The sequence below is a fragment of the Artibeus jamaicensis genome, unplaced genomic scaffold (genome assembly GCF_021234435.1).
Source record: "Artibeus jamaicensis isolate MK-2021 breed Jamaican fruit bat unplaced genomic scaffold, CSHL_Jam_final contig_391, whole genome shotgun sequence".
Lineage (NCBI taxonomy): Eukaryota > Metazoa > Chordata > Mammalia > Chiroptera > Phyllostomidae > Artibeus > Artibeus jamaicensis.
In genome coordinates, this window is record NW_026521814.1 from 21,567,339 (window position 1) to 21,584,125 (window position 16,787).

The 16,787-nt window shown below is 38.1% G+C and overlaps 1 protein-coding gene across 2 annotated transcripts in view; it reads left to right on the plus strand.

Annotated features, from left to right (window-relative positions):
* The window catches only part of ITGAV (integrin subunit alpha V), an 83,929-nt gene that overhangs the window by 19,225 nt on the left and 47,917 nt on the right, over positions 1–16,787 (plus strand). For both annotated transcript variants that reach the window (XM_037136822.2, XM_037136823.2), the window contains exons 3-5: positions 9,296–9,387; positions 10,365–10,479; positions 15,620–15,681. In XM_037136822.2, the coding sequence (XP_036992717.2) occupies positions 9,296–9,387; positions 10,365–10,479; positions 15,620–15,681 (269 nt within the window). The remainder of the gene's footprint in view (positions 1–9,295; positions 9,388–10,364; positions 10,480–15,619; positions 15,682–16,787) is intronic.

Sequence of the window (16,787 nt, forward strand, 5' to 3'; positions counted from 1 at the left end):
AGTAATGTCTGTCCTAGAGAAGGTCAGAAGTCAGGTTACTCCCCCACCCACCCAAACTGGCTTGCTGGAATACTTGACCACTAGTTCCCAGAAGGGCTTGGCTCTAGCCTATGGACAAACCCTGGCCAGGCCAGTTCTCTGGTCAAGAAAAATGTTTTGGAGTATTTTCTGGGTATTAACAACACTTTGTATTTAATAGAAAATAGGAAATATGCAGCTACTCTCGAGCCTCTGTGCCACATAGTTTCCAACTCATTGCCATTAAAACAATTAGGCAAACTCTAAAACAGCTTCTGAAGTATGACTTGGTCCTCTTGGTGAATTGTCTGTCTTTCAGAGTTGTGTCTAGATATTTCTGCAGTTGCAACATTGCAACAGTCCTGCAAATTAGACACTTAAAAACACAGAACCATAGTCTCCCTTCTTTTGTTAATATAAGTTTTTATAGAACTAAGAAATTTTCTTCTTAATGAAACCGTTTCTGCAGATATATCTGTTATCCTCTGTAACAGAAAGATGCAATTGGAGAGCTGGTAGGCAACCTAGAAATCAATTAGTCCACATTCTTTATTACCAGGTGACAGTTTTAACACTTTAAATGTTTTCCCCAAACTGAATTCATATCCTTCAAAGCCTCTTCCCTGGCCACTTTGACTGACCCATACCCACTTTGTAAAGACTTAACACTGACTTGGCTTAAAAAAAAATCTTCAGCAAAGAGTTTTTGTTTTAAAATGTTAGATGCTTTCAGGACCATTTCCTTCTCGTCACTGGAGGGAACAGACCAGCATTGATCAGGCCGAGGGGGTTTTCAAAGGGCCTGTGCTCTGCCGGCTCCCGTCAGACTTCCTTGGGGAAGGGTCCGCCAGTGTCCTTTCTCTGTCCCCTCTGGTGGTGGCAGCTCAATGAGTAAACAAATTCTGATCCCAGGGAAATGAACTGCATCGTGTTTTGTTCTGGCTCTACTTCTCTGACTCTTCTTGTTTGCTTTTGGGAAAAAATTATATCTAATTTCATATAAAGGGTGTTTCTGGGGCAGCTGTACAGAAATTAGAAACACTTCCTCGTTTTCATAGGTTATGGTTTTAGAATCTACATTTATATTCACAAATGGTTCGTGTTTCAGTAATCTGTGACTGCGAACATTTTGGAGTTAGGGACATCTTCATTGTCATTTGGACAATGACATCTTTATTGTCATTTTCCATCAACAGTTACTCTTCTAAAGACATTTTAGAGACACTGAAGTTCACAAATCAGATCACCCTTTCATTAACACAAACATCTAACCACTGTTGGAATTTCTTAATTAAGGAACTATTTTTTTAATTAAGTCAAAAGAAATGATTTACTTACATTTTTTCAGTAATACAGAATTTTGATTTTTTAGTGAATTGTTGTTTGCAATATACACTTTTAATAGTTTGACTCTTAAGACAAGGAATTGAAAAACAGGAAGGAAAATGCTTATAAAAATTGCTGGGTGGAGCTTTTTCAATTTCCACATTCTCGAATTTTGGGAACTACAACTCCTCTGTATGGGGGAGATGAAATATAAACATAAAGTTAATTAAGAAGGGGGTATGGAGGTTCCTAACGAATTTGTGTGTGAGAATTAATGGAAACATATGCACACTACTGTCCCCCCCCCTTTTAAAACATGGTACAAATACTGAAGGATTATTAACTTAAAAAATGAGAAAACACTGAGAGGCAAAAGGGGAAATAGGAACCTCCCGGCCCCACCACGCTGGAAACCAGGGGCTGTAGGATATATCTTTGTTTGTGTGTGTAACATGTTTGTGTGTGTGCCTTTGGCCTGTGCCTATGTGTGTGTATGTCTCTGTGTGTAGAAGTACATAAAATTATAATCTACTCATTCCATCTCCTATTGTGTTGGGTATTTTGCTGTTTTTTTAAATTACTTAAAAATGCCTTGAACATCCTTGTTAAATAAGTCTTTGTTTGAATTTTAGTTATTTAAAATCCATTTCTAAAAGTGAAATTCAGAAGTCAAAAGGATGTGTTTTTAACATACTTTTGATATGTGTTTGCCATGTAGGAAAATGGATACGGCTTGTTTCCAACTCGAACATGAAAGCACCCTTCTTAGTCTGTAAGGGGAAACATTTATCTGGTTTTAAGGTGCACTTCCGATTTCTAGTAAGGTTAAGTCTTTTCTCGTTAGCTCTTCTTGGTCTATTTTGTTTTGTGTTATCTAGTCTTATTCTTGGTCTGTTACCCTCCTGTTATGTTCTGTTAATTTTGAACAAGTCTTTATTACATACACACATTTCTGTGCGGCGTTGCAGCCCCCTGACCACCTGACGGGTTTGTCACTTGTTTTCTCACAAGCTTCAGTGAGGTACAACTTACCATAAATCTAATTCCAGAGCATTTCCATACACTAAAGTGAAACCTCATGGTCATTGTCAGCCGCTCCCCATTTGCATCCCAAACCCTAAGCAATGGCAAATATACTTTCCTGTGTCTATATAGTTCTCTCTTTTGGATATTCATATGAGCAGAACACAGTGTGCACTCTCTTGTGTCTGGCAGGTCACTCGTGTTGTGAGTGCTCTGTTCCTTTTTCATTGCTCAGTAGTGTTCCGGGAACCCTTGTTTGTCCTCTCACCAGTGAGTGCACATTTGGGCTGTTCCCACTTACTGGCCATGGTGAGTAGTGCTGCTGTGCCCATTGACGCGCAGGTCTTCGTAAGGACGTGTTTTCATTTCTCCCGGATAGATACCGTGGGGTGGAGTGGCTGGGTCGCGCAGTAACTCTGTTTCACTTTTAAAGAAACTGCCAAATTATTGTAAAAAGTGGCTGTACGATCCTACATTCCTACTAACAATATATGATTGTTTCAGTTTCTCTACGTCCTTCCGAACACTTGTTATTTTATGTCTTTTTAAAAAATTACGATGACAGTCATCCTAGTGAGTATGAAGTGGTATTACTGCGCTGTGATAATGATGTTGAGCACATGTTCATGTACTTAGTAGACATCCGTGTATCTCCTTTCGAGAAATATCTATTCTTCATCTATATTTAATTTTTTTCCCCTTGAGTCGTTCAAGAAAAAAACTACCCAAGATCAGGAAGGTTTGTTCCTGTTCTCTTATTCCTCGGGCTGGGCCTGCTCCCGTGGCGTGCCTCCCGATATTTACCCACCACGTGTGACTGCGGGACCTCGTCACCACCACACCATGCCCTCTCCACCCTTCCTACCCGTCTGGATGAATGTGACTTCTTTAAATCCTTGGTCGTTGGACTTTTCATACAGTTCGGTTTTCTAGAAGTTCTGGGTGTTTTTGTTTTGAGGTCAGCCATGATCCTCCTTGTAGCTGTGCAAGGAGGTGAAGTGTGTCTGCTTACACCACCATCTTGGCCAGAAGTCCAACAGACTATTTTCTTGGCTTCTTGTCAAAAATTAGTTGACTGTAAATGTAGGGGTGCCATTGATGTTAAATTGTACTATTTATGTACTATTAAAAATGTGCAAATTATGTCCCCTCCAACTGTAATATACATTCATTTCAAAGATGTTAATATCTGAATACTTGCAGCTTTGAACCAATGAAGTACATAATCTCACATTGTCACTAGGGTACAGACACGTGATACCAGCAACTGTCTCACTCCCTTTTCATCATTTTCTCTCCAGCTTCTTTTATAGCATTTTTGACTCTCTGAAATAATTTTATATAATTATCATTTCTCTGCCTTGATAGCAGGGCCCTTATCTGTCTCACCTACTGCTGTATTCCTGGCATTTATTTAGACATAGAAGTTACCCATGATTTATTTATTTAAATGAATAATCAAAGATGTTTCCTTCTCCGACATGTTAATTTTCAGGTAAAGAAATAAGCAGTATTGGGAGGTTTGTGTTTCAGGCAAAAAATAAGAAGTGTGACTGAGCAAAAGTAATGTGTGATGTAAAGAAGCTGCGTAAGAAACTCTGCAGATTGTTTTATGAAGGGATGAATGTGAGGTGGTGGTGTGTTTTTTATGTATGTATAATTGACATGTAACATTAGTTTCAGATGTACAGCAATAATTTGATATTTGTATATATTACAAAATGATCACTGTAGTAAGTCTAGTGAACATTCGTCACCATACATAGTTAGAATTAATTTCTTGTGGTACAAAATATTAACATTTACTCTCTAGCTATACAGTGTTAGTAACTCTAGTCACCATGCTATACATTACACTGTTTTAATAGTCACTTTGGGGGACAGTAAATAAGCTCTTTGAGGACCTGAGTTATTTCATTTTTTGTAGAGTCATATAGTGAGGAATGGGAACTGAATGACTAAAAGCACAGGTAACTTACAAATATTTTCTGTCACGTTGGCATTCTTCTTGACTTTGGCCTTTTCAAAAAAGATGACATCATCTTGTTGCTCCAAAGGATACTCTTTAGGCTGGAAAAGAAGAAACAAAAATTTAGCTTTAGGGTAATAAGGTAACTCTGTTCTAAAAATAAACATTCCCATAATTCTCCAGCAAGTTGAATATTCGAGAGTGTGTTTTGAAACACTCCAAGGAAATGAGAAGAGCTGACTGAATCTAAAGCCATCACAATTGCTCTGCTCTGTAGGGTTCTGTCCCGTAGGTTACAATCAAGGGAATCTGATAAAGTGCAATTTACAAAATTAAAAGACCACAAAAATAGACATTAAATCTTCGAGGGTCCAGTGATTTACTTGCTAATTAACTTCAAATTTCTCTGTCAGCATTCTCCATATTTTTGGAAGTGAGAGTATAGAGTATGATGTTCATTTATAGAGTATGGGACATTTCTTCTCATTTTCCCCATTATTTGAAATACGCTTTAATTTATTTGGAAGATCAGAGCAAATATTCCAAGGTGTTTTACAGAATTATGGACAGAAATTTTTGTTCCTTCTTGACTGTTGCCTGAGGCAGTATTTCCTCCTGCTCTGGAATTTCTGTAGTGGTCTGTACCCAGTTTCCCTTCTGAGCTTGGTGACATGCTCCACAACAGCTTGTGGAGTTCCGGCATTACTAGAAGTGGTGACTTCAGGGCTGTGACTCAGAATATTTACTTCACTCATGTGACCCTGAGTAGCTGCCAGTTTCAGCCAGGACATGAATGAAGTTGTCAGTTTATTTGGAGAGCAAGCTTTCCTTTTCTTTTTCCCCCACCCACCTCTGTTCACACTTCCCCTAAGTAAAACTTCTGCCTAATGTTCAATCAAGCACATTAGGACTTAATCTTTAGGGGAAAAGCTCTTAGTGGTAAAAAAAAAAAGGAACTTCCTACTGAGCAACCTTCTTGAAAACAGTGATTTGAGGTTATGACCTTGTTGAAGCAGAAGGCATTCAAAGCAATGGGTGATACATATGTTTTTAAAAAGACTTTTGACGTAAGTTTGGATTCCATTGTATGCCAGTGCCTTGTATCCAAATATATTTATTTGACTTGTTTTGTTTGGGAATGTAATTGAAAACACATTTAATTGCATGATGCTTTAAGACATCCTTGTTTCAGGACATATATAAGTTTTAATAAAACTCCAGATTTTTCAAATGTATTTTTTTATTATCAGAAAGAGTCATATTGTCTAATGTTTTTTCACCTTTGATTGGTGCCCCTTTATTTTCATTAAATACTGTTGGCAACCAGCTTGCCATGTGGAAAGAACTATAGGTTTCTGGGCTCCACAATACTTCATGATAAAATTAGCAGCAAAAAGATATGTAAAATTTGTACTTATTTTTTGTCACATTTTCTAGCTTAAGTTAAACCTGATGTCCACAAAGGCAGATAGCCATAAGTATTATGGGATGGGATGTTTTCAATTCTTTTAAAAAATAGAACACAGAACATGGTAGAAATCAGAAGCACATGCTACTTGACGGTGCTGTGCCTGGCTTATTTCACAGTGTCCTGCAGATCCAGTCACGTTGTCTCAGCTGGAAGGTTCCTTTCTTATGGCTGAATAATATTCCCATGGATGTATATACTACATATTGTTTTAAAATTTTTTAATTGAATTTATTAGGGTGATGTTGGTCCACCTTGTGTGGAACTCTTGAACTTGTGTATCTTTTTCCCTCACCAGGTTAGAAATGTTTTTGGTCATTATTTCTTCAACTAGGTTCTTGATCCCTTGCTCTCTCTATTCTCTTTCTGGTGCCCCTGTGATGCAGATGTTGTTACACTTCGTGCTGTTCCAAAGGTTCCTTAGACTGTTTTTATTTTTAAAAATTCTTTTTTCATTTTGTTTTTCTGATTGGATGTTTTCTGCTACCTTGCCTTCCACATTGCTGATTCTTTCCTTTGCTTCATCCTCCCTCCTGTTTATTCCTCTAGTTTATTTTTAATTTCAGGTGTTTTATTCTTCATATCTGACTGGTTCTTTTTCATGTTTCTTTGTTGTTTTTCATGCTTTTGAAGTTCTCACTTAGTTCCATGAGCACCCTGATAACCATTTTTTGGAGTTCTGTATTTGGTAAATTGCTTGCCTCTGTTTCATGTACCTCTTTTTCTGGAGATTTCTCCTGTTCTTTCACTCGAGGCGTGTTTCTTTGTCTCCCCATTTGTATCTGTGTGTTAGGTAGATATGCTACTATCCCAGTCTTGGTAGGGTTGCCTCATGTAGTAGGTGTCCTGTGGGACCCAGTGACACAGTCTCCTTGATCCTGTGCTGGATACTCCAGGAAGGTCTCTTGTGGGGTTTTGTGAGGCCTCCTGTTGTAATTGAGTCTTGATTGCTGTTGGCTCATTGGCGCCTGGGATTCTCCGTCAAGCTGGCTGACTGAGGATTGACCCCAGCCATATCATATAAGCTGCTGTGCAGGCAGATGCTGGCCACACAGAGTAGAACTTGCCTCAGCAGATTCTGGTGCCTGCTGAGGTCTCCCTTTGGATATGCTACTTGTGAACCTTAGTTCCACCCGAGAAAGATGGTGTCTGTGGTGTGGGAGAGGGACTCAGCACGGGGATCCTGCTGGCTGTCTCTTTAGCTCTCTCCCCAGAGGTACAAACCCCAGTCTCTCCTCACGTGACTTTAGTCTGCTCTGCCTTTCCTTTGCTAGAGCCCAGGATGAGCAGGTGTAAGTGAGGTTCTGTGTGTTGGCTGTTTAAGTGGGCACTGTGTCTCTAGCAAACTTTCTTCCCTCCCTGGTAGACAGAATCCCCACTGATTTTCACAGCCAGATGTTAAGTAGGTGCCTCTTCGTGGCTCCGATGCTCTTGGGATAGGGAGCCCAGTGCGGGCTTAAGACCCCACACTCCTCAGGGGGAACCTTTGCAGCTGAGATATCCCTCTGGCATCTCAGCCACTGCCCATGGGAGAGGGGGCCATTCCTTTTTGTGTTTCCATCCTTCCTACCAGTTTTGATGTGACTGCCTCTATAAATCCTTAGATGTAAGAGTTCTGTTCAGCTAATTTTCAGTTGGTTATTCTTGTTGTGTGTTATGTATTTTAGTTCTAATTCCAGTTTGGTCCTGGGAGGAGGTGAGTGTACCTTCTACCTACTCCACTCCCATTGTGTATCCTCATATTTTCTTTTACTCACCCATCAATAGACATTTAGGTTGCTTCCATGTCTTGGCTATTATTGTGAATATTGGAAGTGTGGATATCCCTTCAAGACATTGATTTTCTTTTCTTTGGATATATATCTAGAAGTGGGATTGCTGGATCATATGTTAGTTCTGTGTTTAGATTGCTGGATCATATGATTTATCTTGAGTAACCTATATATCTTTCCACAATGGCTGTACCAATTACATTCCCACTGACTACACAAGGGTGTCTTTTTCTCAACATCTTTCCATTTACTTTTTTTTGTGTGATAATAGCCGTCCTAAGTGGAATGAAATGATATCTTTTGTGGCTTTTATTTGCATTTTCATGAGAATTAGTCAACTCATATCCACTCTTAAATTGTCTTGAACTGAGAGCAGATTTGAACTTGAACTGCAACTTGTGTTAGTAGCTTATGGACAAGAACTAGTTATGTGCCTTTAACCTAACTGTGGAAGGATGGGAGATAAGGGATTTCATGGACTGTTTGCTGATCTGTAGGTCACTGATGTGTGTGTACGGTTTTACGTGGAGACAGCGTGGTGAACACAGGCTTCAGAGGCAAGCCAGCCATTGTTGGGAAACCTTGATTTTCATGGTGAAGGGTATATATTATGTTAGCTGTTCCATTTTCCACTTCCTTTCTTTTAGTTATAAAATGGTGCCTTTGTGACCACTGACAAAGAACAATGGTGTTTGGAATATGGATACAGGGAACCCTTTGGAAATTGACACATTAAAAAAACTTGAAACAATGAAAAGGTTTAAAGAGCATTACGATAAACAAGGTTTCACCCTTCACCTTGAATATAAGACAGCTGGCATTATTGAAATTTTCATTCATCATTTATATTTCTAACTCTTCATTTAGTATTAAGTCTTCAACATGGAATTGAATAATCATAGTATTACCTTAGATGGGTGAGCTTCAGGGAACAGATTTAACCAAACCTTTCGATGATATTTACATGTTGGCCTGCATTCTTGAATTGACACGCGTCTGCTATATTTGTCCAGTATACTTATAAAGAATGATTATTGTAATAAGATTTGGAGTGGAACCAGAGTTTAAAAATTATTAGTCTCTTCTGACCAAAATACTAGATGCAGATATTTCTGTATTTTTTCTTTCTTTTTTTTTTAACAGTGCTTTACATGAATACCTGGTACTTTGGAAATAATGTTCTCCATAATGTAGCCTGAAAAAGAAATGTTTGCATTTCTAATTCCAAACCTCATTCTTTTTCCTGCAAGCCACATCACATCTCCTGGATTCTGATTCTCATATTACAATGTCATTGGCGCCATCTTGGTCTTTGACTTTGGTCTTTTACTGCTGGTGTTCTACACTGGAGTTTCATAGCCTTTTGTTTTTGTAAACACCTTTGTGCCACAGAAAGAACTTCTGGGAGTACAGTAGGAATCATAAGTATTTGTTTAATAGTAAATTATGTTACAGTTTAGCAACTGGAAAAACTTGAATTGCTATTACATTTTCACCTCTCCATTATGGTAACCAATGAAGTTAATAAAAACCCTAAGACATTTCGGTGTCATCTTGTATTTTATTTCTCTGATCAGTTGAAAAGTATATGAGATAAATAGCCAATGTGGTATTTGATTTATCAAAGCTACACTATTCTTAAACCTGGCTGAATATAAATAAACGATTATACATCGGTTATATATTTTGTTTCTCACCCCTCACAATATTTTTTTTTAGGCAACAGAGATTTTGCCAAGGATGACCCATTGGAATTTAAGTCCCACCAGTGGTTTGGAGCATCTGTGAGGTCAAAGCAGGATAAAATTTTGGTAAGTCTTTTGGATACTTACTCATAGGTGAGTTTAGTCGATTTATATGAAAACAAAGTTTTATTTTTAAAAGCTGATAGTAAATCTGAGTGTGCTCAGGGGCACAGGGTACAATGAGATAAAGTAGCTCTGATCAAAGTCCACCCTGTCTCTCTTACTCTTCACAGGCTGGGTTTCGACTTTCCGCCTTCATCCCCACATTTTCTTTCCTCCCACCTCACTTCATAGTTCCCATCAGTTTGTTTCTATTCATTCAGGTTAATACAACCTGCTCTTTGCCGCATCTCCCCCTGTGTCATGGCCCCAAACCCTTGCTCCTCTTTTCAGTAACTTAGAAAGTGTTTTCAATAGTAACCATCGCTACATCTTCGCTGCACATTTTCTTCCCGGCCATTCCAGTCAGGCTCAGATAGGCACAGGCACGGTCACCCTTGACTTTCCGGCTGCTGAAATCCACTGGTCCTTATTTTTATTGCCTCCTCAGCACGGCTCGGCAAGGTCAGTTGCCCCGCTCTTTTTGAAATAATTTTCCTCCCTTGGCTTCTGGGACACTGTACTCTCCTGCTTTTCTCCCATCTTGCTGGTTACCCCTTTGCAATCTCCTTTAATGGCGCCTCTTCTGCTCAGGTTCTAATGTCAGGGTGTCCCCTGGGCTCTGCTTTGGGCCCCATATTCTCTAACTAGACCTTTTACCCAGTTTTTATTTTGCCACGACTGTACATACAGAGGGTGGGGTAGGGGGCAAAAGCAGGTTTACAGTTCTGAGTAAGCAAAACACAGAGTTTGTTCCTATATTATTACTTACTAATTTTATATTATTTTCCATACGGACAACTCTAAACCTACTTCGCCCCACCCTGTACTTCCTGTGTGCCATAATCTTCAAACCTGAGGATTATTCCTCTGAGGTCTGGATTGTCTGAAACACTAGTTTTTTCAGAGGACTTTTATTCTTGGACTGCCTCCTTTGATTGCAGGCCTGCGCCCCACTGTACCACTGGAGGACTGAAATGAAACAGGAGAGAGAGCCCGTTGGGACGTGCTTTCTTCAGGATGGAACGAGGACTGTTGAGTATGCCCCCTGCCGATCGAGTATGTATAGGAGGCTGATCCAGCTTTTAAGAGGGTTGGGAAGCCTAGTCTGTTAAAAATGTGAGTGTGTGTGAGTGTACGGGTAGGTATTAATTTTTATTAACATACTGTGATGTTTGATGGCAGCGAAATGAAAGCAGTCCTTTTAGTGTAAAGTAATTACACGTGAAGTCAGTAAGCTTGTCTCACCAAGAACTAATTTTCCTCTTTCTCGGTTACTAATAATTGGTACGCATTTTTGGAAACCTGTATTTTTAGTCACTTTCAGTCAAAAGATGCTCCATTGAGCTTTTCTAACAGAAATGTTAAAGATTTTGAGTCAGTAGGTCAAGGCCTGGGTGCCTGCATTTTAAACCCATTTTATGAAGTGATTTTGATGGATACTGAAATTTCAGAACTTTATAATAGAGTTTTATATTCATAATGATGTCAAAAATAAAAATTTTGTCTTAACATGTCAGAATTCATATTGGAAGGTAAATCATGGAGCTCAGGATACTGAGTCTGAATTTCCTTGCTTTTATTAGAATTTCTTTATCAATCCCTTATCAAGCTTACCCCTCTTTGATAATTTAAAATAAAAGATCTCACACTTTTCTTGAGTATTGTTTGAAGTTTCAAGTGAAATCGATAGTGTGATTAAAGATGGTTTTAAGCTTTGATTATCCTTTTCCAAACTCTGTATCCATCCTTTTCCCTCAGAGAGTCACAGGTCTTCCTGCCTTCTCACCTTTGTTTAATGGGCCATCACTCCAGCTTCTCCTTACACTAGGTACATAAGAGTAGCTTATTGAAATTCAGTGTGGTGTTTACACCTAGAGCACTTTTTAGGCCACTATTTTTTATGTTCCATTGGTCACCGGATAAGTACAACATGTAAGACTTTTACTGCTAGATTATTTTTTTCCAGGTTAAATGACCCATGAAACTACTCAGTTCTCAAAATTCTAAACAGTTGACCCTCCAAGAAATGGCAAATGATTTCATGAAACAGTCATTTCTAGCCTACCACCATGACCCTACTTGTAACTGAGAGGTGGACATCAGAAGAATGATCCCTCCCAGAATGGCATCGTCCGGATAGGCTAGCAGGCACTCCCTGCACCGGACAGAGGGGCTGGCGGTTCTACCCTCGTGCTGGGTGCCGTCTGTATCACCTTCATGCTGGTGTTTTGGTCTTAGCACTGTCGTCTTTGTGGTGCGTGGGAAATGTGAGGATGGAATTTGTGTTTTAAATTTCTGTATGGCTCCTATTGTGAGAAGGTAATATCTATGAAGAGTGAGCTAGCTCTCGTGTGCCAGGTCTGTAACTTATTTACACGGCACACGCACACACAGTCACCCTTATGCCCCTGTGACAGATGTGGGGATTGAGATTCAGACAGGGGAAGGGATTTTTTTTCCCTGTGTCTTAACAGTATCAGGTGGTCTCATGAGGATTTGAGCCAGGTCTGTTTTATTCCAAAGGAATTTTTCTCCTGTATTACTAACCATAGAAAGTGTTTTCCAGTTCAGTTGCCTCTGTATTAAGCACAATTTTTCTACAAAGCATACATCCTGCTTTCACGAGAACAGGGTCGGATAATTCCTGATGTATAAGTGCATGAACCCTTCTGCTAACCAGCATTCTGATGATTTTCCCTGTGGATATACTGCCACATTAATCTAGTAGTTTTGTTATTTCGTCTCTTCAGTAATAAATAGTTCCTTTCTCACCATGTATTTGAAGGAATAAGGCAGCGTGTGCATGACCCATCTGTCATGTAATGCATTCATTTTTATTTGATTTAGGCACAAAAATGATAAAATATTCTAAACCCTTATTTTCTGATGTATTTAACATCCAAGTCCGGTCAGCAAACGGTGTCCTGCGAGCCCCTCGTTGCAGAGGAGACTTTACTGGAGCAAGGCTGTACCCACTTCTTACATGCTGTCTGCAGAGGGGCAGTTGAGTGTCACCCCAGAGCCTAGGCAGCCACTAAGCCTAAAGTAATTACTGTCTGGCCCTTTACAGAAAAGGTTTGCTGATCCCTGATCTAAATAACAAAACCTCAAATCTTAGAAAAAGTATAAATAACCACCTCAAAACAGCGAAGTAAATGCCTCTCTTGCCATTGAACTTGGCAGTCTGGATCCCTTGATCGTTGTGCACAATTTCCCACCCAACTTCTGGACATTGAGCTACTACCTACAGGACCCAGTTACTGGGGCAACGTGCCTGATAAAAATGCTCACAAGTGGGAATCTGAGAACTTGGGTTACAGCCTCGTAATCTGCCGACAGTCTACCCGTAGCTGCAGGTGATGCACTTGACCTCTGTGGGCCTTTGTTTCATCGTTGGGAAAACGTTGTTTTGCACAAAAGACTTCTGAGGTATGAATTTAGTATCTTGTGTCTTCTTCATTCTTCAATACATCATGCAACCCAGTTATCGATTTTACGTGGGGACACTAGCTTTGTAGGGAGAGGTGCACTGCCAAAGTCTTGATACCTTTCCTTTGCTTGTTTTGGTGGTGGTCGTTTGGGGGGTTGTTATTGGTTTGCTTTTGTTTTTAACATAACCCATGTAGACCCTATGGGCATCTAACTTCACTGTCTATAAGAAACTTACCTTATTACTAATTATATTTGCCTTTTTCTTTTTATAACTGGATGACTGCTCTTGGCATTATACACTGGGCAAGTGTCTTGCTGTTCTAACCTAAACACTCTTTCAATTCCTTGCTCAGACTGAGTCTTTTGTTTCTTTCTGACTCATACACAGATTTTTCTTCATTTTAATTTCTAGTTGGCTTTTCCTTTTCCTTGATTGCTCCTCTGGGAATTACAAATACATTATTGATTTGAGGTATTGCAGCCTGCTGGTATAGACATACCTAGGCTCAGATCTGTGCTTTTTTATTTACTACTAGTTTAACCATGGTCAAGTACTTCATTTCCTTGAGCCTTACTTATCTTCTCTGAAAATTGTGAATAATAATAGTATTTTTCATAGGGTTGCTGTAAAGATTTTAAAAGATAATGCCAAGGAAAATGCTGTAGAATAGTAAGTACCAGGCTCACAGAAAGGGGTTTGATAACTGTTAGTTGCTCTTACTGTCATAATCAATAATATTATTATGTCATTCAATCACAGTATTACTATAAAATCAATAATACTATTATTCTTAACAGCAGGCTTAAGAAGCAGGAGGGATATTAACAGTCCATAGAAGTAAAAAGAAAGGCCTTCAGTGCAGTAGGCTATAGTCAACATAAAATTCTTAACATTGTCATAAACACTCTGTTTAATGTGTACCTGTGAAGAAAAGTGTAAAGGAGAGTAGTGTAGTGTTAGATGTTCTGGGGAACCATATAGAGCATGTAATTGTACTGTACGATAATAAGAAAAGGATGTCTTTATAAATAGCCTGAGATAGTTCCCCAGATGCAACTTGAATAAAGGAAATCAGTGGCTGGCTTGAGGTCAGAGCAGAATTCCTTAGCATGAGTTCACGAGACACTGGAAACCCCAGCCCTGCGTTTTCCCAGTCCCTCTTGGTTAGAAAAATTTACACTGGGATAGCATTACACTCCTGAGGGTATTTTCTTTAAAAAAACCTCTGAATTTAGGTATTAGCTGTGTAATCTTGCGGCAGTTCCCAAGTTTATAAAATGGGTTCAAAATTTTTGATGGGAGTATTTGACAGAAATTCTTGCAAGTTGTCCTAATGACTTAAAATAGTTTTTCGGTTCCTGTATTTGGGTGGCAAATACAGTAAGACTGTAGCATAATTATTTTTATACTGTAACATTGGCTACAAGAATTCCTTGATATTATCAGAATGACCACGTTCTAAGGTGATTGTCTAATCATCGTTGTACACCTGAAACTAATGTAATACTGTATATCAATTGTAATTGAAAAATAAAGAAAAAATTTCTTGATAACTGAAGAGTAGGGTTTTTCATTCTTCCTTGTTATTAAAATAAAACAAGGGAGAATCTTCAGGTTTATCCTTACCTCTATTCTAGGTACAGTATTATTCATGGTTAAATTTTCTTTTAATCGATTGACCAGTTGTCCAGAAATTATCTCTTTCTGTGAGAACTACAAAAAAGGGGTAACTATGAAAGGGTAGAATGACCGAGTCTACTATCATTTGGAAATACTTGGAAGTCTCATGTTCAGAGATGTTCACTTTTATGAGACCCCGGTACTAAATGTGCTGTGAGGGTAGGTTCATATTTGCTTTTCTCAGGACGTTTTTAGGTTCTGGCTATCTCCTGGAGCTCTGAATTATGTTTCTTAAATAATTTTGTTTTTGTTATTGTTGTTGACTATAAAAATGTACATAGGACCCTGGCTGGTGTAGCTCAGTGGATTGAGCGCGGGTCTGTGAACCAAAGGATCGAGGCTCGATTCCCAGTCAGGGCACATGCCTGGGCTGCAGGCCAGGTCCCAGCAGGGGACACATGAGAGGCAACCACACATTGATATTTCTCTCCCTCTCTTCCTCTCTTCCCTCCTAAAGATAAATAAATAAAATCTTTAAAAAATAAATAAAATAAAAATAAAAATGTACATAGGAAATATATGTACTAGGGACGTATGTATCTCTTTACTGGCATAAAGACCTAAAACTAGGATATAATAATAGTAAGAAATAGGAATTTTAAATTAGAGTTTTTAACTCACGGATCACAACTCATCATTGTTTTATAAAATCAAAACAGTGGGTCATAATGGGTAATTTAAAAAAAATGGAATGAAATATAATACAAAATATTACAGTATATTATTTTGTGAAATTATTTTATTTATATGTGTATATGCTGTTGTTCAGGGCTGTGATATAAAATATAATCTTGCTGTGGTTTGTGGTCAAAAATAAGGTTTGAAATTTACTCTCTTGGGTGTTCTTTCTGTTCCCTGGTGACTTGAATCTCTCTCTGTGTTGCCATGTCTGAGAAAATGGAGCTGATAACATGCTTACTTAACTTGTTTAGAATGCGATAACTCCCTGAGTGCCTGAGTGAATGAAAACTCCCAGAAACTAGTACAGTATCTTATGATTGCAGTGATGTCAGATATTTCTCTTATTTTGTGTTGTTTGTTTGTTTTTTGGGCTTGTGTATATTTCCAATCTTTTTATTTTAGAAAACATTGATGCTGATGGACAGGGATTTTGTCAAGGAGGATTCAGCATTGATTTTACTAAAGTAAGTTCTCATTTAAGACTAGACTAAATAAGATTCCAATCTACCTTATTGTCTAAATCATGGTTAAAAATTGGTCAATACTTCAGCTTCTCTGTAACTGTTACTTGTTTTATGAAAACAGCTAATGAAAATGACCCATGCATTTTGATGTTCTTTGCATTACCTAATTCTTTTCCCTAGATGTTGCTTTGTTGAAATTGACATGACAATGGGGATGGAGGCCAGTAGAAGATCTTGTCAGTGGATGATAGAAAATGGTTATGACTTAATATCAGAATGGCCAGTTAGATTAATTTCTGGAATATTAAAGGGTTTTGGTTTTGGTTAAAGTTGAGTTTTTACAAAAGTTATCAATGGGAGCTTTGTTACAAAATTAGAGTGTAGTTATGTAAAAGCTGAGAGGCACGCATATTTGCCATCTAACGTCTGCCTACAGGCACCCAGTAAAACTAAAGCAATTTAATATAATCGACCTTATACTCAGGACTCTGTGTGTTTTTAACTAAGCTAATATGCTTTCCTGAGTTGATAGTTTTTATCTAGTTTTCCAAAATGAAAATTGCATTTACATTTTCAAAGGAAAAATTTCTTGACTACTTTCCTTTATGTAATTTTGTATGTGTAATTTTTTTGGTGGGACGTGTGAACACTTTGAGAATATCAAATTGAGAGTATCAAATTGAGAATATTAATTACTTCTTAGAGAATTCTCAAAACTAGGTTGATTAAAAATAGCTTCTTTGGAAAGTTTAATGTGGCTTTCTTAGAAAATGTAAAGAATGCCTTAAATTTATTAAAATAATAGCAACTATAATCATATGATTCAGAAAAACTAGTAAAGCATTTAAAAATTTTTATTTTTTATTAAAAAAATTTAAACTAAGTCTTGATAGTTCTAGTTAGCTCTCCTTACTGAGTAATTGATTTTAATTTAGTCATTGTGAAATTCATAATTCAAAATTTAAGGAAGCAAAACAGAGATAATGTTAAATATTAGGTTTAAACTTGCACGATATACAGGGTCCAACACAAATAATGCCCTTTTTTTAGAACATAAAAATCTTTTGTTACAAAATCGTAAGCATGCTATTCTGTAACATAACACT